The sequence below is a fragment of the Molothrus ater genome, chromosome 2, assembly GCF_012460135.2.
Source record: "Molothrus ater isolate BHLD 08-10-18 breed brown headed cowbird chromosome 2, BPBGC_Mater_1.1, whole genome shotgun sequence".
Lineage (NCBI taxonomy): Eukaryota > Metazoa > Chordata > Aves > Passeriformes > Icteridae > Molothrus > Molothrus ater.
Window position 1 is genome coordinate 69,764,753 of NC_050479.2, and position 24,051 is coordinate 69,788,803.

Genomic DNA, 24,051 nt, shown 5'->3' on the forward strand with positions numbered 1-24,051 from the left:
GCATGACCTGGCCTCCATCCCCCTGTCTGCACAGGCTCGGCTGCCAGTCAAATGGATGGCCCCTGAAAGCTTGTTCGAGAGGACATACACCATGAAGAGTGATGTCTGGTCCTATGGAATACTGCTGTGGGAAATATTCTCCCTGGGTATGTCTTACAGTGGGACAAAAGAGCAGTGCTTGGTTTTGGCAGCTTCTGAATTGACACATATTCTCTGATAATTTCCACAGGTGTAAATCCTTACCCCGGCATTCAGGTTGACACAAATTTCTACAAATTAATACAAAGTGGATTTAAAATGGACCAACCGTATTATGCTACAAAAGATGTGTAAGTGTATTTCCAAGTGATGCACAGCATGAGAATTTGTACTTACTAGGTCACTGTTTGAATGACCTTTTATTTATTGTACACTATCTCTCACCCAGAATTAGTTGCAAAATGTGAGATCTTCCTCTAAATCTAACAAAGTCTGCCTGATCCTGCAGGTTTTGTTCTAAAGCAGAAGTGATCAACACTGTAGGTTATGTGTATTTGACAGGTCTAATTCATTATATTTATTTAGTTGTGCCTTCTTTCCCCAGGGAACTTATTCTCAGATTTTCTCAGACCACAGATTTTTTTCCCTTTTTTTCTTCTTTTGCTTTTCTCTTTTTTCTTTTCTTTCATTTTATTTTTTTCCCCCAAAAGCTATGTTTTCCATATTGACTAAATTTTTGGTGGGTTCTTTCCTAGACTTTATTATTTAATCAAGGTTCACCAGGTTTATTTCAGTTCCAGGTGGCTAGGGATCCTCTTAGATAAAAACCCTGCTAAGGAAGAGTTGGAGAAAGCTAATTCTTTGCTCTCATCGCATAATTTTCAGCCTGTGCCTCTGTGCATGGGTGGACTCTGCCTAGAGGTGGGCGCCAGGGAACAAGAGAAGAGAAGGTGACAGAGAATTATGAGGTCTGAAACATGGAGGAAAGGAAAGGACTTTGAGTTGGCCGAGCTCTTCTGGCAGATGTTTCACAGATGCTCTAGGGACAGAGTGCCGTGCTATGACTGTTCTTATCCTCACCACATAAAGGCTGTAATGGCATTAAAAGTACAGGGGAATCTGACAGATTAACCCATAAAAGATTGCTGTGGAGAGTTTAAATATCAGGGAGCCTATTTTTCCAGTAACTTTGCAAGGGACTTTAGCAGTCAGGCACAACACTGATGCCTGGTGAAGCTGCAATATTTCTAAGGTGGTGTTTAAACTTCAGAAAGATTTTTTTATGTCAAATTACATTAAAATACTTGCTGTGAGAAGTTTACTTAAGACTACATAGTCCAAAAGGAACAAGTTTAGTTTCTATGAAAGACAGGCATTGTCTTCCTAACATTTTCTCTATGGAAGCTGGGAAACAAACATCATGCTATTATGTGTCATACCACAATGAAGATTTTACTAAGGACTCTGATTAAGTCACTGTAAAATCATTTCATGTTTTATCCTTATCTTTCTGCTTCTTTTCCACTGATACAACACTGTAATTCTGGCCTCTTTCTATAAAATCATTCTGATCCCCATGATTCCCCATTCAAGTCCTGCAATTCCACACAGTCACTTACAGAGAGTCCAAGGACTAACAAGTTTTCTGTGCCATCTTTCCTTCTGCAGCTATTGCATGATGCAGTCCTGTTGGGCTCTTGACTCCAGGCAAAGACCCTCTTTTTCTTACCTGGTTTCTTTTCTGGCCTGTCAGCTGGCTGAGGCAGAAGGAGCAGTAAGTAAACACAGTGAGATGAACGTGTGAGCAATGTCTGGGTTTGGGTTTGGGTTTTTGTGGGGTTTATATGTAGCTCCACAGATGACCATGAGATGAGGGATAGCCTCCTGCTTTCTATTGAAGTATACAACTCTATTATGGATACACTGCCCATGGATCCATTTAAGTTGGGGCATGTTTTTCTGCCATCAGAAAGAATCCTGACCTTCCTGATGAGGATTTTCTTCCTCCCACTGGGACTCGGGAAAGCTGAAGTCTCTCAGCCTGTGCTGAGGGAATGGGCTCCCCTCGCACAGCAGCCAGTGCAGTCAGGTTTGGTGATGCTGCTGGCTGCCATGGGAGGGGAGCTGAGCCTGTGCCAGGGGCCAGGGGGTGTCATGAGGGATCACCATGCCATGTCCACACAGACACAGACAGCATGCTTTATGTCATTCCCAGAGGTCAAAATAGTAAAGATGATCTGAGGAAGTCCTGCTCTGTCCATACCAGATATTTATCTCCTCTTCAGGGAGGATAAACAATTCCTTTCCAAATTACCAATTGCTCCTTGGGTATCCACTCTGGACTACACACACTATTTCTCAGTGCCTGCTTCATGGGGAGGAGAGCACTTTTCCAAATACAATAAATAATAACAGAAGATATCTTTTACTTCTTCTTCCCAATTCTAGATTTACCATAATACAAAGAAAAACTTTGCTACACACCATTCCAGCATCAAAAGTAAACCTCGTGTAAACAGAGATGAGGAATCTTTGCTGTCCCCCCTTGTGCTCCAGCATGAAGACCCTCAGGTTGAAAAATAATCTGAGTTGTGGATTTGGTCTCAGTATTGTCATAAACTCTGTGTAGGATAAGTGTTTTATATCAGCTCTAGGAAAAGAAATTGTCACCAACTGCTGCACTGTTTGTGTTTCTTGTGAGCCAGTCAGTATTTATGTGACTTTTTGAGAAGAAGGTGTAATTCATTTGTTTGAATTCAGCAAACATACCTATAGCAAGACAGCTTTTTTTGCTGCCTCTCTCCAACTGAATGTCTCTTTTCCTGGTGCTGTGTAAATAGTGCCCAATCAACATATTGAATTATACTGTTCTTGCCACATTGCAAGCAAATATGAGAGAATCCACAGTAATTTCAGTCAATGTTTGCAATCATTGACTATGCAGCTAAAGAGAGCTGCTGTGATTTCCAAAAGTGCTATTCACATCTTCATCTCCAGATGTCAGGGAGTGCTGGGAAAAAAACCCATTGGAGTCACCAGTTTTAGATGTCCAAATTTTACAGTTCCATCAGTCTTGTTTTACAAGGAGCTCTTAGTTTGATTGAGTATAACTGTCTTACCCTGGACATCTCAGTGGTTGTGAAGTGTGGTTGGTGGGTGTTCAGGTGAATTCATTTTATCAATATTTAGTTACTCATGTGGCCTCTACTCAGCCAGGCTACATTCTGCAACTGCTGATGAGAGATAGGCACTCACAGGAGGGATTCCTTTCCACCTTAAATAAGCATCTAAAATAACCAAGAGGAGTGATATTTGGAGATAACCTTCTACCTCCCTGGTCTGGAAAATCCAGGTGGCAGTCTCCAGCTGGAAGTCTCACTTCAGCTGAGTTACAGCTAATTCCATTCATGGGGCTTTGTGTGTTTCAATAGAAAATAAAAAAAAAATGTTTAATTTTGAAGAAATTACATTCTGTAATTTAGGAGTGTACTATCATCTCTCCAAATCCACAGAATTCAGCCTGGGTATATGAACACTGCTGCACTAAAATGAAGCTATGCCTCTTTAACTTCTCACAGACTCCCAGGACAATACCCAGAGGTTTGATGTGTTTTCAGTATACTTAAAAAGACAGCTATTTTCACTATGACGTTTAGGAATCTCTAAATGCAACTTTCATCATGACTAATAGGATACATTTGTCTACATCATAGTGGATCAAGATGAGAATATATTGGTTAATAGTTTTTTCTCTTTTGCATTTTACAAGGTGCTAAGTTCAGTTAGGATTTTTCAGAGGCAGATCTTATAAAATAATAACTATTCAAAGATTATGCTATCACAGAAATTGAGGTGCTCTTTACTAACACTGTCTAAAAATAATGTTGTAATACAGTGATTATGATTTGTATGTTTTTGTTAATGTTATTAATAATTATCAATGAATCATCAATTTTTTAATCAGATACAAACTGCTAAAGAGCAATCTAGAGATATTCAGACAGAAATAAATTTTAACATTGCATTCTCTGCAAAATGTATATAATTTTTAACATAGCCATAACTGTTTGAAGGTGTTCATCTGCAATATATCACTGTCCAGCACTGTTAGCCCACAGCCTGCAGTGGCTGGACAGTGGGAGTTAAGCATCTTGTGAAGACAGGAGTTTTCAGCCTTCAAATTTAAAGGAACCTAATGCTGAACTGGTCACTTCCAAGCCTGGCTGGTCCTGGAAACTAAGCAGATGTGAACTTGGCTCAAAGAGGAGCAGATGGGAATCCCATGTACTTAAAAACAAGCCAGTGAATTGTGTCACGTGCTTATCCACAAGACTTGAAAAGAAATGGACATAGCTCATCTGGCCCCATCATCACTACTGAGCTGAGACTTGGGGATATAAAGGCAAATAGAGAACCTTGGAGCAAGTACAACTTCTCATGATTCACACATGAAAAGCAGCTCGGGCAACACAGCATTCCATGAGGAAGAGGAATCAGGAGAATAACCCTCCTGTACAGGCTGAACCTGTGGGAAGTTGTGCATCTGCTTCTACGCGCAGAAGAGATGGATGGAACAAAGCTACAGGAGGTACTGAGTTGAAAATAATTGAAAATAATTTCTTTTAGGACATTTTCTTTCCAGGATGCTTCCCACACGACTTAGCAAAATGGTAGTCCATTATGAGATTTGTGCAGAGCCACAGACAGTGCTGGATAGGGATCAGTTTTGTGATCTTTGAAGGGAAATGCCCACATTTCTCTCATAGGATCCAGACCCCTAATCTATGCCTCCAGAAGCACGTTGTCAGGAGAAAGTGATGAGTTGCCCCCTGTAGTGAATGGAGAGAGTTAAGCTTGTCTGAAGACCTCCGGCAGAGATGCCTTTAGTCTAAGGTGGATGCCTTAAGTTAGGCACAGACTGACAAAGATCCAGTAATCATTAATCCGGGAAGACGAGCAATAGAAGGGTTGAGGTCAATTAAAAGCGCTGAAGGACATTTGAGCTCTCCCTCGCAACAGTAACAGAAATAAGAAGAAAGATAATTTGACAGCCCAAGCCGAAAAGACAGGATGGCGCTGGGGAATCTGCCCGAATTTTCTTTCCCCTCCGCCTGCAAGGGCGCGCCTCGGAGCCGGCAGCCGTGTCCGGGGAGCTCGGAGGGGACAGCCGTGTCCCGGGGAGCTCGGACAGCCGTGTCCAGGGCAGCTCCGAGTGGACAGCCGTGTCCGGGGAGCTCGGAGGGGACAGCCGTGTCCGGGGAGCTCGGACAGCCGTGTCCCGGGGAGCTCGGAGCTCTCCCGCGGGATGCCCGGGCACAGGCGGCCCCGTTCCCGCCGCAGCCGGCACTAGGTGGAGCTCCGCGACCGCGGACAGCCCGAGGGACGCTGGACGGGGGACAGGGAGCAGCGCTGGCGCTAGGCACAGGGAGCCGGGCCAGCCGCGGTGTCTGGTCCAGAGCTACAGGAGACCCGGGAGTAGGGATGGGCGTGAGGGTGTCGGTCAAAAGGACTCCACAGCCAAAACCTCGTAGCACCGATGGGATAAACCCAGTGCCAGCACAAACCGCTCTGCCCCCCCACCCCCCTCAGAGTGTTTTCCCAAACAACCATGTCCTGCTGCCTTACCAAAAATGTAAGAGACCCTTCTCTGTCCCTATAGAAAAACTGGAGGTACTTCTCCAGCACGTCATGCTTTTGGGTTTGGGATACCTGGGATGGGCTCTGTGGGGTCCCTCTGAGAGAAGCTGGGACTTACCAAGTGTTAAACCCGAAAAGAAGAGCAAGAGTGAGCCTGTCATGCATGCCAGCAGTGGCTTTCACTCCACGTCTTCATGGAGGGCACTGTGAAAGGCAATGAAGAAATCCAAGGTCATAATTGCTCCAGAGTTATTTGCAGACAGGTTTTATTTTAAGAGTCAGAACTTCTGCTGGAAATTATTTCAGGAGCAAAAAATCAAAGTATACTGAAGATGAGTGGGTCCCATGGAGGTGGATGCACCAAATCTCAGCCCCCTTCTCTCAAACACAGAATCAGATCAAGTCCTCAGTGGCTCAGGGCTCAGACTTCCCTTTCTGCCACTTTCACTCCTGCATCAATGGCTAATTAATTAGACCATGCAAAGAAAAACACCTTAAAAAAAAAAAAAAAAAGGCACGCGAATACCCACTCAGATCTGTGGTTGAGAAGGCCTTAAATGGCTTCAGAAAGAGGTGGAACCTGAGCCCAGCTCCTTCTCACCCTTGGTGAGCACCCCAGAACTATGGAATGGCCCAGCAGGAGTCCTTCCAGGCAGGTTGTCTAAAACCTGGGCTAGATTCATCCTTCCTGAAATGCTTTGTAATGAGATAAATAGTGCAGCTTCTGGGGATCCTGCCTTATCAGTCACTGACAGATTAAAAATTATGTGTTTAAGGCTGTGCCAGAAAACTGATAGAGTAACACTCCTTGAAGATGTGTGGGTGCCCTGGGGCACAATCTAGTTCAGATCTCAGCTGAGAAGGAATTCTGAAGAGCTGTTTGTGGAGAGAGGTGGAAAAGTGGTGGCGCTCCTGTGGTTGCCTCCACAGAGGCACATAAAGACTGGTGTGGGAGCTGGTTTATTTAAACACTGCTTAGCTGGGATGAAAACAGACAGGAGATCCTGACAGTGACCCACTCCTGCTGCCGTGGATTGCCTACACCTACTCACGATCCTTTGCACCAGAGCTAAGCTTTGACACTTAGCTTTGGCTGCCCAGAGAAGCCTCTTTCCAGGCACACTAGGGTTCCTCTCCCTCCTCCCTTGCTCTATGCTTCCACTGGCTGAAGAAAACCCAGAAGTTACTTCTAGTGACAGCCCTCCAGTCCCACCAGTGCCATGACTGTCCCGTCTACAGAGGAGGCTCGGAGGCTTCAGATCATAAAAAGAAAGAGATGCCTAGCTCAAGTTTCCAAAATACTTCTCTTGGAGAAGTAACTACGTGATGTGTGCTGGGTTCTCCTTTGGAAAACCTCTTGTGTGTAGGGCTGCTCTGGGTGAGGGGGGGCTGTGAAGCTAAACTGGGGCAGGGCTGGGCTGGTCCCTGGGAGCTGAGTCAAGGAGGAGAGCCTGGGGCAGGGGAGTGTGGGCCACAGCTGGGAAGCTGGCTCTGGGTCTGCCTGCCCCTACCTTCTGCTCCTTTTGGGGCTTCTTTTCAGACCAGAAACAAAATGTAGTGAGATTCCTTTTCCCTCTCAGAAACTAGAATAAAATAACTGGGAGCAAATGTGAGATGGTGGGGAGCAATCAGGTACCAATTTCTCCTTGGAGCCAGAGGGACCAAGGCTTTGGGTTGGAGGATAAAGGTTTGTCAGGGGAGAAAGATTAGTCTTCTTCTGCCTTCCTACAGCCCCATTGTAAGGAAAGGTCCCATGTGGGAGCCTTGGCCTGCTCCCTGCCAGGCCAAAGAAGAGCTTGGCACTTCCCTGCTTTGGGCTCCTACATTTGCTAGTATGAAATATTATCCACAAGGCACTATGGCCCTTCAGGGATGTGTACAATTATGATCTTGCAAACAGCAAACCATCTACATGGGTCAGCAACACCCTATGCCTCTGCTCACTGAAGGGGTTTGTAGGATTCAGCCATGGAGCTCAAGGCTGAGGGACACAGTGGCATGGGGCAACCAGCCCATAGCATCTTGCCATGGAAGGGCTTGGAGCAGATGGAATGGTGGAGAAAAACCAGCAAGACTAGCATGTGTTGTGGAGATGGGGACAACACACCCAAGGGGCGTGCATCACCTCCCTGCTAAGGCTTCAGAGCTGGGAAATTAATCAGTGAGGAAAGCAGTGAGGGCATCAGCCTTCAGATTGCCCTTGGGAGAGGGAGATAGCACGGGGGCAGGCACACTGGTGGCAATGTGTGCAAACCATTTTACAGCCCAAATTCGGTGTTTTGCTTGGCACGGGAGACACACACTGGCATTAGTGACTCCATCCCACCAGCTGGGCCGGGGCTTGCGGTTTCCCGGGGCCAACCTCTGCCTGGGTCTCCCGTGCCGGCCGTGCCTCGCCGCAAAGCCAGGGCCGTGAGGTTTGGGAGCCCCGCGCTCCCGCTGCATCCCGTGGGAAGATAACAGCGGCCCTGCGTGCTGCGGGGAGCGTCCCTGGGTGGGCGGGGGTGTCCTTGGGGGGCAGAGGTGACAACAGCCGAGCCCTGGGTTTCCCCTCCCGTGAGACGGAGCGCTCCCGCCCCGCCCGGCCCGGGCCGCGCCGTCGGGGCCGTCCCGCGGTGCGCGCCGCCGCTGACTCACGGCTCCCGTGACCGGAGCGGGCCCGGCCCGGCCGGACGGGACATGCCAGCAGGGCCGGGCACAGCTCTCTGCGGGCAGCCGGGGCGCCCCGGTGCGGCCTTCTTCCTCTGTGACATTTAAAAAAGATAACGAAGTGAGGTAAAGTCAAGTAAAGAAAGTTATTAAGATAAAATCCAGCCAAGGCTATTTCCTTGGTCAGCAGAGGTGTGCCAGCCACTGAATCTGAAAGGGTGGGGGCACCCTCACCTCTCTGGCTGCAGAAGCCTCTGGTGTATCATACGACTTTTTTTCCTTCTTCACTGTTTACGTTCCTGTTTTCTGCAGGAGAGCAGGGCCATGAGAACTCAGGCCGGGCAGCACCTGTGCAAAGAGGCAGGGCTGGCTACCGGGCCCGTGGCGGTGCCGGTACGGGGCGGCTGAGCCCGACCAGGCACCAGGTGCCACCTTCCCTCCCCGTCTGCTTTCTTCCCAGCAACGCGAATCCGCTCGGGAGCGAGCGTCCAGCATCTAACCCCCTCCTAGAGGCATGTGCTTAAACAAGACGAGTATCAACCCCACGATAAAAGTATTGGGTTATTCTGCAATGTAATCTACATCAAAGCCTCGGGGGCTGCCGGCTTGAAAAGATCCAAGATGTTTTCTGAGTCCTTATCATGTCTGTGCTTAGGGGGAGTCATAAATTCCACAGGTCGGACTAACTAACACACGATTCCTCCTTCCCTTCTCTCTCCATGGCCGCCAAAGGGCTTTCAAGCGGGCTTTTTTTTTTTTTTTTTTCTTTACCTTGTAAACAACGCTCCCGGTTCCGTGTCGTTAAGGTGGAGGGAGACAGAGAGATCCCCCACACCCCACCCCGAGATTCTCCTAAATCACAGAAAAAGCAGTTATACCACAAAGCAGGTAGAAATAAAGACAGTGAATCCGCATCCCCACAGGGCTCCCGCCGGGTGGGAGCAGCCTGTGGAGGAGGGATGGCGGGTGCTGCGCAGCACTCGGCCCTTCCCGGGACTTATGGGGACGTCTCTGACCCGGGACGGGAGTCCTCGGGCTGGGCTGTCCGCCCATTATCCCCCAGTTCACGCCAGCCCGTGGCCCGAGGCGACAATGAGCATCGTCCCCGAAGCGCGGTGCCCGCTCCGGTTCCTGCCTCGCCTGCCCGGGGCCCGAGGGTCCCGCAGAGTCGCTCTGCCCTGCCCTGCCCCCGGAGCTTCCCCGCAGCCATGCCCTGCCCTGCCTCTCACGGAAAAACGTCGGAAATTATTTTTTCAGATCAAGAAGTAAGGTTGAGGCTAAAGGAGGAGGACGGGGAGCCCAGCGTCTGCCCAGGAGGCAGCCCTGGGTGAAACAGCCCTGCGGGGAGAATATCGAGGTCAGCGTGGAGGGGAGGGGAAAGATATTTCCCTGCGAACGGTGTCCCCTATCAGGCACTTGTCCGCTTGAGAGGCGTTGAGTCGCAGTTTCCCGCTCGGGATCTAACGAAATAAGAAAAAAAAAACAACAAAAAAACCCACCCAACCAACCAACCAAAAAAACACAAAATACAAAAAAACCCACAAACAAACAAACAAACAAACAAACAAAAAAAAAAACTGAGGAAGCGAAGAGGGAGCGATCAGGCCTTCACCCAGGCTCCGGAGTGGGGGTCTGGCCCCAGACCAGAGAGATGTGAGATGGTGGAGAGCGACTTTCAAAATACCAGGATCCGTACTCCTCTCCCGGATCTGCAGCTCTGGGCCGGAGCTGGCGGGAAAACCCGAGACGAAAGCGGAGAGGGAGCGGGCAGAAAGGAGGGGAGAAAACGGGTGAAACCCGGCCGAGAGATATATCCTCTCCCCAGCCTCCTTGAGAAGCCCGATAGCTGGGTAGGGCCGGAGCGAGGACAAATCCTGTTCCACTCAAAAGGGTGAGAAGCCCGAAGGGCTACCAAGGCATCTAGGAGTGGATCGGGATCCCTCTTATTTTAAGGCAATAGTGACGCGGGACAGCGTGTCTCCATCCCCAGCAGCTGCCGTGGGTCCCGTCCGGGGAGCAGCTGCGCGGTGGCGGAGGATGCTTGGAAGTATTTATCCGCGGGGGAAGCGGGACTCGTCCCCATCTCGCCGCCGAGCCCGGTTAGGGTACGGCTGGTGGGGCTCGGTCTTCCCAAGTCCTCCCCGTACTGGGGGGGAACTGGGATCACTGTCAGAAGGGCAGCGTAGCGGAGCAGCGCTCCGGCTGCCATTCCAGGTAGTGGCGGAGCTGCCTCGGAGCCTTATCCTGTCCCTTCACTGGAATCCCATCCGAGACTCTCATTTGATCCCGCGGCCGACGGCCCCGGCCCTGTCAGCTCGGGCTGGCCTCGGGTCTCACCCCAAAAAGCCACCTGCCTGCCAGGGATTCACTGACGGCGCCTTAGACACGGAATCGGGCTGTTTCGGGGCTGATCAGGGTTGCAGTGCGTTTTATTACAATATGTCCAGAGTTTTGTCGTTTTAATGGCCCCTTTCTCCGTTTATGGCATCATCAAATTCACATCTGCATAGATCGGCTCTGTCGGCGCTTATCGGGAGAGGCGATTACATTGAAGGGACACAGCATTTCCCTTCCAGAGTGACATTTCAGTCTCCTGCTCAGACAGCGCTGGGAGCTCCAAGCCCCGCTCCCCTCTCCTCGTTATCCCACCGTCGGGGCGGGGGGAAAGTGTCACGGTGGGAATAGGCAACAAAGAGAGAAATTCCCTCCCGAGAAGGCGTCCGGCAGGCATCTCTGCATCCCTGCTGTTGCGTTGCTATTATCGTAGGGTCGCAACCGCGGCCGTCTGCAAACAAGTGACGGTGTGGGCACAGCATTCCCGGCTGTGCGCAGGGTGGGGATACCCCATTCCTCGCATCCAGGACATGCACAGCGACTCCGAGGGGGCCGTCTGTGGCCTCTACCCAAGGAGAGATGCTCCATCCTTTCCTGCTTGGGCGTCCCGGTCTCTCAGGGCCACTGACACTGGATCCCTTGGGACATTTTAAGACAGGTCGCTGAATTTTACTGGCGTTAAAGCCTGGCTCCGCGTCAGCCCCACGCTCAGTACCAAAGGAACGACAGAATGGGGGGAAGAAGGAGGGGGAGATTTTCAGAGAGTGGGTTCGGGACATCTGCCTTTGCAGAGCTGAAATCCGCCCTCAGCTGCGAGACACCCCGTCTCAGCGACACTCCACGGAGTGCAGAACAGCCACCCACGTGGAAGGAAAAGCACCCTTGGGACACTACCACGTGGATCTCCGTGTGTAATACCCGGGACAGGAGGGTCCGCGACAGCGCGGGGCCCATCTGGGGAGCCCCGGTAGGACCGAGCCGCAGCCGCCCCAGGGGACCGGGAAAGCCGGTGAGAACGGCTGAGACGGTGCTGCGCTGCTCCGGCGGAAAGTGCTGGGAAAACGGGGGGACATTCCCGTCCCCATCCATTTTTTCTCGGCGGGTGAAAGGTTTCCTTGCTGTGTCATGGGAAAAGATGCGAATATGCAAACGTCGTCTCGCATTGTCCCCGCTCAGGGTGAAAAGTTAAAGCATAAAAGCGGCGGGGGGAAGCTGAGAGGGGATCGCCTCTTCAAAGGGGACTGGCTGGGCTGGGGGAGACGGCTGCCGCTTGCCTGGGAGCCGCCCTTCCAGAGCCAGCATTTCCAGAGGGTTTCCAAGGAGCTGGGGAGGGAAGAAGTGTGTGCCTGGAGGGACAAGCCGCCGGGCTTCCCGCGGGCTCGGCCGCGCTACATACAGCGAGGGAATCTCCCGGTGAGGTGACGGGCTCCGGGAGGAGGTTGATGATTCCCTCCTTGAGAAGAACCATCCCCTGCCTCGGTCCCAAGACCTGGCCAGGCGGCGGGATTATCCGGCCTCCCTCCAGCGGTGGGTCTGAGGGCAAAGGGTTTTTTAAACGAAGGCACCCCCAGTCCTCGTCCTTTCCCGGACCTGCTGGGCGCGCCCGACCTCGAAGTTCTGCAGACACACGCGGAGGAAGGAGACAGCGCCCTTGGAGGGGGGAATTTCTCCTCTTACCTCGCCTTCATCGCCCATGACCGAGCGGGAGCGGGAGCGGGTGGGAAGCGTTTTACAAAAAGCAGTAGGCCGTCGCGATGGGGTTTGTTGCTCAGAACAACCACGACAAAATAGCTTTGTGGATTTTTAATCAAAACTCCCTCCTCTTCCGCCCCTTCCCCCCCCCCCCGCCCACCCCCCAATACCAAAGCACAGAGAAGAGCTGGCTAAAGTGCTGCCTACAGATCGGCCGTGATACACGGCTCCCATATTCCCACCCTCGCCCTTAGATCTCCCTCTCTGTCTTTTGCAAGTCTCTTGATTTCATCCTTTGAACCTGTGATTGGAGGTTAAAGTGCACCAGGTTGCAATGGAAGGAGGAAGCTCTTAAACAATAAAGGCTTGAATATTTAGCTGTGATCAGGTCGCTGCCCTCTCCTTATCTTTTTAAATGCAAATCGTCTTTTAGGGGTAGTAGCTATATACCCAGCGCCTCTCCACGTCACCTGCCTTTGGTGTGTCTGGGCCATTACTAATAGAGCCTTGTAAACAATCGTTAATCATGTAAGGACTGCCGGCCATTGGATTCGGACCGGGAGCGCGGACCGGGAGCGCGGAGCGCAGCGCGGGGCCGCGGCCCCTCCGCCTGCCCCCTCCCCGCCCCGGGCAGCCCGGCCCCAGGCAGCAGCAGGCGCGCCGCGGCCAGAGCCCCGAGCAGCATGCGGAGAGCCGCCGCCGGGGCCCCGCCAGCATGTACGTGAGCTACCTCCTGGAGAAGGACGGGCCCATGTACCCCGGCCCGGTGCGCCACTCGGGGGGCCTTAACCTGGCGGCGCAGAACTTCGTGGGTGCCCCGCAGTACGCGGACTACGGCGGGTACCATGTGAACCTCGACGGCGCCCAGTCCCCCGGGCCGGCCTGGCCCGCGCCCTACGCCGCCCCGCTCCGCGACGACTGGGGCACCTATGGCCAAGGGGCGCCGCCGGCCGCCGGCGCCGTCCACGGCCTCAACGGGGGCTCCCCCGCCGCCCCCATGGCCTACAGCCCCGCCGACTACCACCACCATCACCACCACCCGCACGCCCACCACCACGCCGGCCCCGCGCCCCACTGCTCCGCCGGGGTCGTGCAGCCCCTCAACGCCGCCAGCGCCGCCGCCAGCGCCGCCCCCGAGCCGCTCTCCCCCGGTGGGCAGCGCCGCGGCCTCTGCGAGTGGATGAGGAAGCCGGCGCAGCCCCCGCTCAGCAGCCAGGGTAAGTGCGGGCCGGGGCCGGGCGGGCCGGGGCTGCCCCGCCGACGACTCCCCCGGGGCGCCGCCGGCTCCCCGTTTCACCGGGCAGCTCGGCAAAGCCTTTTCTCGGGGAGAGCTCCCCTAAACAAGCCCTCCCGAGGGTCGGTCCTCGGGAGAACAGGGATGCCGGGCTCTACCGACAGCCCGTCCACCTCAGTGCTGGGTGCCGGGCCGGCGCTCGGCCGGTGAGCAGCCGCTGCCGGCCCCGGGGCTCGGTGCCCGGGGGTGCGCTCCGGCGGAGTAGGGTGGAATGGTCCGGATCCCGAGGAAACGCTCGCTCTTCCTGCCACTGCTCCGCTCTCCTGCTTATAGCCACTTAGAAGATTTTTATAACCAATTATAGTCATATAAATCATCGGCCGGTGTCGCTCCGCATTTGTTTCTGAGTCACTGGGCGCCTGCCCTTTATTAAGGTCTCCGTGCGGCCAGGCCTCCCGAGCGACAGCGGCGGCCACTTGCCAGCCCGATCCCTGCGGGCCGTGCCGTGCCCCCGGCCGGGCCGGGCCGGGCCGGGCCGTGCGAGGGCGTGCCCTCCCGGGTCAGGCCGTAGCTGGCGCCGCGCTCCCTTGTGATGTTAATACCCCCGGAGACCCTCTCTTTCATTCCCACCGTGCATCTGCCAGGGGACATGCGTGTCCCGCGCTTTGATATACGCCTTCCACTGCTACTATCTCCTCTTTTCCTATTTTTTTCTTTCTTTTCTTTATTTTAATTTTTTTCAAATATTTGTATATAGTGGCCGGGAATACCAAAAGGATGACGACTTTCGCAGTGCATAATGACTTATGGCATTCCCCTCTCATCCCCTGCCTTGCGTGACGGACGGCAGGGCCGGCGGGGGTGTCCCGGTCGGAGCGGAGCGGTGCGGGAGTCCCGGCTGCGCCCGTGGCCGCCGCGCCCCGGGGGAAAAGCCTCGGTGCCCCGGTGCCGGCCGCTGGCACTGCCACGTCCCGGGTGCCGGTGGAACTCTTACAGGCCCACCGCGCTTCCCACAGCAGCCCGTGGTGTTCCCACAGTTTGGGCTTGTGCCGTGGTGGCCGGTCCCTTGTCTCCATTCAAATTCTGCCTTTGGAGCCAGTGTTTATGTTAATGTGCAGAGCTGGGGGGATGAAAGCGCCTGCCGCCATTTGTTCAGTAGTGGTAATTCAAACAGAATGTGGCTGTCATTAAGGCTTTGAGAAGGGTTTTTCTTTGATAAGATCTCCTTGTCCTGCATTGTTTGGGATTGTGTTCCCTATTCACTGGCTCTGGGGAGTTTTCTCTGATCAGGCTTGTATCTTTACAGGGTGCTTTTGTTGTGGTTTGCAGAGAGTTTACCTGAACAAAGTCAGCCTGCTAGCCATTAAGCACCTTGGGGGCAGAGACTCCCCGCCTCGGCTCCCTGGGGAACGGGAGGGCCGGGGACACAACCAGTCAAACAAGAAACCCTCGGGAAAAAGGAGGTCAGGCGGCTGCGGCGACGCACTCTCACCGGCTGCTAGCTGGCATCGCCTTCGGATTCCCTTGGGTTTCGGTGTTTGGTTCGGTTTGGGGTTTTTTTGTTTGTTTGTTTGTTGGCTTGGGTCGTTGGGTTTTTCTGAGCTCTGAAGTTGTACGTCACACTTCCAGGCTTCCCAAGAAATGCCTGTAGCCCCCGTGCCGTAACAGAAAAGGGCGAGCTGGCCGCTTCACGAGTGGTTCCCCGCAGCCGCTCCCGATACTCCCCCCTCAGACGGCTGTTTCTCGTTTAGAAACGAAATCACCGTGCCCTCAACGGGCCTTTTCTTTCTTTCTCTCCCTTTCCTCTTTCTCTATAAAAAGTTTGTTGTCGCTAGGGAAGGCAAAACAAAACCAAAAGCCGACAAGTGCACAGTGAAGATGTCCCTGTGCGAGGCAGGGCTGCGCGGTGGGGCCAGGGCTGCCAACCGGGGCTGGGAGCTCTGCGCCCGCCGGCATGCCTGGCAGTGATGTCCCATGTCCCCAAGGAACTGCGGGACGTCTCCTCTCCTCTGCTGCGCTCACCACAGCCCAGGGCAGGGGGAGGCGAGCAGCAAGCCCAGGAGGGGGGGATAGGACCGCTCCTGATCGCTCTGCACCGCAGACGGAATGGCTGCGCTCAGCTCTGCCCTTTGGCTTTGACTTTCTCAACCCTGGCTTTGTGCTCCGCAGTTAAAACCAGGACGAAAGACAAGTACCGCGTCGTGTACACCGACCACCAGCGGCTGGAGCTGGAGAAGGAGTTTCACTACAGCCGCTATATCACCATCAGAAGAAAAGCGGAGCTGGCCTCCAACCTGGGGCTGTCGGAGAGACAGGTCTGTGCCAAAAGTGGCGCTCGCTGTGCACGCCACGTGTGACGGGGCTGCGCGGGGTTGGGATGCGCGGGGTTGGGATGCGCGGGGGCAGGATGCTCGGGATTGGGATGTCTCGGTGAGAGCCCCTGGGAGGGGGATAGATCCCCGGCGAGCTGTCCCCCCTCATTCCCCTGTCCACCTCCTGGCAGGTGAAAATCTGGTTCCAGAACAGGCGGGCGAAGGAGAGGAAGATCAACAAGAAGAAGCTGCAGCAGCAGGCGCAGCCCGGCGGCGCGGAGCCCCTCAGCCCCAGCGGCTCCTTGCAGGGTCCCGCGGCGGGGGCGGGCGCCGCTGGGCTGGGCCCCGTCGCCCCGCAGTGACAGCGGCCGGGGACAGCGGCGCAGGGACTGCTGGAGGACGCAGCGGAGCGGGCCGGGCCGGGGGCACGGAGGGAGCGGCCCCCCGATGCACTGCACCGCCCCGCCGGGCCGGCCGTGTGTACAGGTGTACAGTGTTTGTGTCTCGTCGTCCGGGGGAAGCGTGTCCATCGCTTTATTAATATTATTATTATGTTTGGGTGCTTTTTTTTACCCTGGAATTTGTTAGGTAAAGTGGGGGCGCTGCCTGCCAGTCGACCCCCGTTATATCTCAGGGATCGGTCCAAAAGACCTTTGCAATGTTGTTGGGCTAATTATGAATTTTAGCAGGAAAAAAATTATTAAAGCACATGGTTTTTTATTTTATATTTTATTTTCTTCTTGCTACCATGAATATGCAAAATGTTCATTCTGCCCTGAGGGTCAGAGCAGACAAGATAAGGCACTGTTTAAACGTTCAGAAGTGAATTGCTTAATGTTAGGCACTTGTAAAAGAGCCCATAAATCCAGTGCAGATAGTCATCCATCCAGATTTATTAGTTGCACTGCAGAGAAATTGAAAGAATTTAATCTCTTCTGAAAAAGGTGTCCTGTCATGCTGAAGTGAGGAGCCTTGTTTGTATGTGCAATGTCCCTTTGGTTAAACTGTGTGCTGTTTCTCACATCCTTACAATTTCTGCCTTGTTGAGGGGGGAGGGAGGGGCCCGTCTCAGTTGATTTTCCAAGGTTCCCTTGATTTTATCAGCTCTATGTAGTCTTCATCACAGCTCCACCAGAAGCAGAAATCCTTGGAAGAGCCCTGTGCTCTATCAGAGCCTACTTTGCACAGGCTGTGGCCCATTTCCACATGCTGGCTAGATGGGGGGAATCAGGGTAAAGAGACCAAAAGACTCACTTAGGCAGAGATGAAAACTAGAAAAGTCCAGTTGATTTGGCCAAATCACCCTGGCTGTTTGCCATATGTACTTCTTACTTAGGGATGGGAGAAGTCCAGATGAGAAGTGAGGCCGGGCTGGAGCAGCCACGCTGCAGCCAGTGCCATTGGCTGGGTGTGGAGCCAGCAGGGGTGATGGGGGCACTGTCCAGCCCCAAACACATTCTGTGGATTATGGACTTCCCCAGGATTTAGCCCCATGCTGTTCAGTTTTGGTCATCAAATTTATTTCAGTTATTCCATTTGCCTTCTTTTGGTTTCTTCCTCGTTGAAGCTTTTCTTATCTTTTTGCTAAAAGCCAAAGGCAAACGCTGGCAGCATCTACAGAACTGCCTGGGGAGAATGGTCTGGTCAGGGACTGACCCTACTGACAAGGCAGCTCTCTCTGCCTAGGGGAACTTGGGGAAATGGAAAGCACCAGCCCCAAAGCCTCTGCGCTGCATTTTGTCTGCATGCAGCTCCATGCCTTGCAGGGCCAGGGGCTGGCAGTCCAAGAGCAGATATGTGGCCATGAAAACCTGACCCAGGGCTCCTGTGCCTGGGAGAAGATCACGGTGAGAGCAGCAGCTCCAGTGCAAGGAACCTGCCTGATTTCCTGCTGCATTTCATGTGGTCTCTGCAGTGGGCCTGGCCAGGAAACACGGGTGCAGCCGCAAAGCAGCAATGCTCATTGCACACGGGCTTGACACAGAGCATGTCCTGCTGGGTCCAATGTCCATGGTTTGTTCCTGATCGGAGGGAGGCAGGAGCCAGATTCATCCTTCTGTGACTCTAAAGGGTCCTTGGATCATTCTGGAGGAGCTGCTGGGGACAGCCAAAGCTGAGCAGCACCCGAACCGAGGCTCTTGGCTCTGCTGCAGTGCAGAGCAGGGCTCCCCGGGCTGGAAGGGCTCTGCAGGCACCATGGCCCTCTCCTCCCTCTGTGCTGTGCCCGGCACAGGGCTCCGGGACGGCAGCAGCCCCGGGCGGGGCCGGCCCTTGGAGGATGTCCTGCGGCTGCCGGGGCCGCCCCCGCCGCAGCATTGATCCCGGCCCGGCTGCTGCCGGAGCTGCTGCGCGTTGCTGCGATACGCCTGTCAATAAAGCCTGTTTGGATTGTGGAGCAGAGCGCAAGGTTTGTTTGTTTAGTGGTTAGAGGTTCAAAAGTCGGCATTGTCCCACTGCAAATGAGCACAAGTTTTTTCTCCCTAAGGAAAAGCTGGCTGTGCTGAGTGGGAGGGAGAGATATCGGTGGGCCCTTTTATTTGCTTCCAGGAATAATTAATGGCAGTGAGAAAAAAAGATGACCACGGAGTTATGAAAGACCATCAATAAGTAAATTAATCACAAAGGATCTGAGGGTTTAAGAGGTGCTGCTTGCTGTGGTTTTGTTGGCATTTACCCATGCCAATGGGGCTGGGGTGACACGGGACTGGCAGAATCCAGGACTCCTTGCTGCAGTGGTGGCACACAGTTGCCTCTGGCACCAGCCCAGGCATGGCAACAATTGGGACAGTCCCTGTAATCTTTCAGTCGTGTGCTTTGTAGGTTGGGTCTTTTAATGCTGAAAGTGTGAAAATTTCTTTCTTGCCTGTAGGACTTTTGAGACAGTTGCCCTCATTGAGGCGAACTGTTTGATGTCCACGGAAGTTTTTTTCTCCAAAAAGCTCATTAGAGATACATCAACAAACCTGACACATTTTAACCATCCCCATTCCAGATCTCTCGATTTCTATTAGCAAGCATGCATTTTCTGAGCTCTCCTCAAATTCTTTACTCTGGCAACACAGAACTCAGATTTCTGAGTGTAAGAAGCAAGTAACCAAGCAAATCATATCCACTCCAATTTCAAATATGTTCCCTCTCCCATCCCCAAGCAGGCAAACCATCAAGCTGCCATCTTCCTTTATATTCCTCACGCACCATAAAGGAGTGTAAAAAGGAACAAACTGGGTGTCCTGTTTATTTGAGTGGATATTTACAGGCACGTGGATCAGTCCCATAGCTGAACTATGACATTGAAGCAGCTCTCTTTGTCAAGGTGGGCTGGTTGTGGAGAGCAGCCCATGGGTGTTTTCAATTCTCACGGAGCTCCACGCAGTCCTTCAGCAGCCAGCCAACCCAGACTGGTGGGGCTCAACAGGTCAGAGCTGCTGCATCTTGCTTGCCAGACAGGGGCTGGAGCAGGAGTCCATGAAAAGAAAAATCCAGGAAATCAGAAGGTTTGGCCCCAAAGTTAGAAGCTGGAAGTCCCCTGCTCTCCCTCTCTTGTCAGATTTTCCTGCTCCTATCACTGTACAATAACAAACCAATTGGTATTCCTTCTCTTGGATCAACTCTTAGGCAAATACCAGTTTCTTAAGAAAGCTCTTTGAGTTTGGGGCAAGGGATGAGAACATGTGCCATAGCCCATCACAGGAAGAACAGTAAGGTCCTTGGAGGACTTGGATGCCATCTGGAGCAAATGTCTGCTTGCTCTGATCTGAAGTATCCTTTAGGGGCACTTTATGTGTCCTCAGTCTGACAACTGAGCACTCTGGATCTGCAGAATGAAGACAGGAAGATTTATAAAAAGAAAAAAATAAAGATCTTACATTAGGAGTAAGCAACAACTTGAGACACATTCTCCATCCAGCATTTTTCCCACACAAGTGACCTCTGTCCAGGCTGTTTCCATCTGTGGATGAAGCAGGGGTTAGAAACACATATCCCTGCAGAGCCCATCCTTCAGAAACTGAGGGGGGGGGTTGCTATGGCTGACTGAAACCATGGCTCCAGAGGACTGTGTGAGGCCATTGGGTTCTCCTTGCTACTCCATCAGCAGCTGGCGTGGAAAGGGCAATAATGGAGCTTACAATTCTGTTGACACAGCTCTGCTGTGTCTTAGCCAAAATTCATGACCAAATACTTTCCCTCAGTCCCACACAAGCGTGGAACTGTGTGCTGAAGTTTAGAGCAGCTAGAGCTGGAAGCAAACCTTGAACTGATGCCAGAGAAGCAGCACTGGAGGCCTTCCAGGGAGCAAACAGCTTGTAAATGTTAACAAAAGTCAGCAGGACACAAGTCTGTTGGGGGCAGCCCAGCTGCAGGGGCAGCTCAGCAAGAGAGCAAGGCCACCCTGGAGGGAGAGGCCATGGGATGGGGCGCCTGACCCAGCAGAGTCAGTGCCAAGGAGGTGCATGCTAGGAATCACCCCAGCAAAACAGCTCTGGTTACTGTCAGAAACCTCTGGGGACAGATGGGAACAATCTCTCCCAGAAGCCTTAGCAGCCTTCTGGGCATTGCTCCAGAACAGCTCTTTGAGGGAGCAGGATGTTCCTGCTCTCCTCGCTGATGAGGAAGGGCTGCTTCCTTCTCACCTGCATGTTCTATGACTCAGGTGAACACAGACAGTTTCTTCTAATTAAAGTCTCAGCTTCTGCAATGCCCCCAGTTCCATTAGCAGTTTTTGACACATTCAGAAGTCAAACTTACCCTCCTTCAAAGAGGGCAACAGAGAGTTACTTGCAAAGAAACAGGAAAAATTTGAGCTATTCATGAAAACAAACAGTTTGTTGCCAGGAGACTGGAATTAGAGATTGGGAATCCCTTTCAAGCCCTGTATTTCTAAATTAAGGTATCACCTGTTTGGGGATGACAACCATTGGATCCTCCTGCTTCAAAGTAGGTACAGGAAAATGGAGGATGAAAACTCATGGATGATTCTCATTATACATATTATTCACACAGATGTCTAGATACCAATCTGTGGCATTCATTAGACTCCAGACCAGTTAACCACTGGTAAATGATATGAATAATTTTCTCATTGCTCCTAATTTCCTCTAATTAAAACACTAACTCAGCTAAGATAATATCTAATGCAATCTGTATAATAGATAATCTATTTAATGTAATATCTGACCTATTGGTCCAGGTAGGTGTTGTGATTCAATTTTTCAAACTGAGGGAAGCTCATCATTACCTTTCTTAAGTGTGCTTTATAGAACCATGTAATAATGTGGGTTGGAAGGGACCTTTAAAACTCACCTAGGTCCTTCTGCCCTGCAATGAGCAGGGACATCTTCAAATGGATCAGGCTGCTCAGAGCCCCATCCAACCTGACCTTGAATGTTTCCAGGGATGGGGCATCTCCCACATCTCTGGGCAATCCATGGCCTTCATGCCCTCTCTGGGAAACATGTTCCAGTTTCACCACTCCAATTGTAAAAAATTATTCCTTGTATCTAGTCTAAATCCAGCCTCCTTTAGTTTAAATTTCTGACAGCTCATTTCCAACCTGCTGATCCCTAGCACTTGAGCTGGACTGAAGAAAATTAGGAAGATGCCAAATGCAACATCTGTGCCTCAGCTGCAACAGGCAGGATTTGGGGGAAAACTACTGCTTTTAGTGCTATTCCAAAAGGAGAGAACAAGCCAAACAGAGCACCTGAAACTTCCCTGCTTTCAGCATTCTTCTTCCCTTAGTCACCCAGGTATTTTTGGGCAGCTGTCGCAAGCTCATGCAGTTTTGCTTTTGAGTCAGATCCTGTTCCCCTGACACGTCTTGCTGCCTTCCACAGAGTTGCAGCCCGGCCCACAGATAACTTGCATAGACCCAAAGACCTTTGTGAGAGAAAAGCTGCCTTATCTCCTGCATTCTTTGGAAAGGGATGCTCCTCACTGCTCTGTCTCTTCCTCTGCTGGCATTCAAGAAAAACTTAGAGCCCAGGAAACTGAGACTGCTTGTGGTCTAATTTTTCCATGTCATGGTGTGACCATGCAAAAATAAAGATCACTTGGGGCTACAAGACTCGCTTGGTCTCTTCCTTCCCTGAGTGTCACCAGGTAGGGCTTTCAAGAAAGGCTTGCTTGCAATTAAGTCCTTGGAGAACATCTTGATGCAGAACTCAAACAGAAACCAGGAACGTGATTCAGGGCACTCCACAATCAGCTGGGTTTCAGGATTTTTAAGATGACCATTCTGCTTTTCAGCACCTCAAGTGCAGTATGGGCAAGACATGGATACCAAGAGGCCTCCTGAGCCTCCAAAGGCATTGAAACTCCTAAATCAAGCAAGAGACAAGAGGCATAAGTATCCAAGATTTTTCTTCCTTTTTCACAGTTTGAAAATGAGCTAATTCTTTCATGGAGATTGTTGGAAGTCATATAAAGAGCTGTACAACAGTTAACTACTGAGGTCTCTTTAAAGATAACTTGAGCTTTTGATTATGTTTCAGGGAAATTCCAGCCCTCACCTGTTCTAGAGATTTTTTTCTTGTTATTTGTAAAATTTCACGTGAGATGGAATTTGCATTAGTGAGAATCCCTTCCTATCCATAATACCAAATAATTTTTTTCCCAGTTTGTAATACAAATGTGCTATTTGGAGAATAATCAAACCACTCATTTTTCATATATATTAAGTGCATAAGTGTATGCTGTTTTTCAGGCTTCTTGATGGGGAGGAAAAGATCTAAAAAAATTAGCATATTTTTTTTAGATCTTCTTTCCTCCCCATCAAGAAGCCTGTATGTGTCTATAGAGGTGAAGACAGAGCTAACCATGGAGATCAGAAAAGGGGTCTCTGAAAACATCTTGCGCAACTATTTCCAGGAATGTAGTGACTCAGAAGAAAAAGGGACTTTCTCTTATCAGGAGTGTGTTTCTTCCTCGAGGACTTCAATCCAGAAACATGATCCTTTTTCTGTTCCCAGTAACTGACATCCTGCTCTTCCAAGGCCAGAGCAACACTTTGGACCTACTCTTTCCCTCTCAGTCACTCCCTCACCAATCTCCTATCTCAGCTCCAAAGGTGTTTTCCATCCTCAGAGGCTCGGTCCCTGCCAGGGCTCCTGCCAGTGAAACATGCCCTTTGTTATCTCCTTGCCTGTGGGCACATGTTCCTGAGCTGGAGCAGGAAAACTTCCTCATGGCCCAAGGAAGGCAGCTGCTCAAGCAGGAGCAGATGGGGCTGGTAAGGCCAGGGGCCAGCAGCCCACCAGAGTCTGTGGTGGTCCCGAGTCTGGGTGGATTCAGCCTTCTCCAATGCACATCCCAACTCAGGCATACTGCCATGGACACCTGGAAACCTGCCTCCTTCCCTCTTGGTGTAGCAAAGTGCTCCTACATGGGCTGTGGGCTGGGAGCTGCTGTCACACAGATACCCTGCTGCTGACACCTTATGCAAGAGACAGCAAAATTGAAGGGTAAGAGAGAAAATAAGGAATTTTCCTGTCTCAGAGATAAGGAGATTGCTCCTGCTGTGGTAAGGGAAAGAATCTGGGGCTGCAGAGCCAAGGGCTCCTGGAGGCAGGGGATGCCCTCAGTGGTACCGCTGAGAGAGGGCCCTGGCACAGCTGCTGCAGGCAGCAGCACCCCTCACCCCGACCTGGCCTGTGCCCCATGAGGGAGGTTCCTGTGGTCTGGGATGGGCTCTGAGGCCCAGAGCAAAGGGAGAGCCCGCAGAGAGGGACACAGGTAAATGCACCACAGCAGCTGGCAGAGCCCACGGAGAACACGGAAGGAAGGAATGAGAGCCCAGCAGCCACTGCTCCTTTGCAGGCAGGTTCCTCACAGTGTCTCACCAGGCCACTCCCTTCCCTGCCCAACCAACCTGCTCAACTCACTGGTCCCTTCCTGACAGTCCAGGAAAAAGCAAGGGCCAGTACGAAGTGTTAGGAGCACAGTCAGCACAAAATGATGATTCATGCTGAAGGAATCAGCAGTGTGGTTTTATCTGACCTTAAATGTTTAACCTCACTCAATCTGCTTTTCCTTTCTGAACATCACACTCTATACATGCTGTTTTATGAAAGACACAAGACTGCTTTCTCCCAAATCAGCATGTGCTCAGATGCCTTCAGTAGTGCTCTTCAAATTCAACCATTCTGTCCTGATTTGGAGGTTCTCAGCCTGGCTCCCAAATCCTCACTGCTCTGGCATCCTGCGGTATCAAACTCC

The 24,051-nt window shown here is 51.8% G+C and overlaps 3 protein-coding genes across 3 annotated transcripts in view; all 3 read left to right on the forward strand.

The window, feature by feature from the left end:
* FLT3 (fms related receptor tyrosine kinase 3) overlaps positions 1–3,972 on the forward strand; it is a 30,358-nt gene extending 26,386 nt beyond the window's left edge. The window contains exons 21-24 of the mRNA XM_036404051.1: positions 35–146; positions 230–329; positions 1,648–1,753; positions 2,428–3,972. Of these exons, the coding sequence (XP_036259944.1) occupies positions 35–146; positions 230–329; positions 1,648–1,753; positions 2,428–2,562 (453 nt within the window). The 3' untranslated portion in view covers positions 2,563–3,972. The remainder of the gene's footprint in view (positions 1–34; positions 147–229; positions 330–1,647; positions 1,754–2,427) is intronic.
* Positions 3,973–5,049: 1,077 nt separating this feature from the next.
* LOC118699867 (skin secretory protein xP2-like) lies at positions 5,050–9,596 on the forward strand. The gene is made up of 3 exons (XM_036404050.1): positions 5,050–5,649; positions 8,578–8,658; positions 9,072–9,596. Exons 1-3 carry the CDS (start codon positions 5,050–5,052, stop codon positions 9,594–9,596), a joined length of 1,206 nt encoding a protein of 401 aa, XP_036259943.1.
* A 3,410-nt stretch (positions 9,597–13,006) lies between these two features.
* CDX2 (caudal type homeobox 2) lies at positions 13,007–16,199 on the forward strand. The gene is made up of 3 exons (XM_036404090.1): positions 13,007–13,508; positions 15,695–15,840; positions 16,029–16,199. Exons 1-3 carry the CDS (start codon positions 13,007–13,009, stop codon positions 16,197–16,199), a joined length of 819 nt encoding a protein of 272 aa, XP_036259983.1.
* The last annotated feature ends 7,852 nt before the right edge of the window (positions 16,200–24,051 follow it).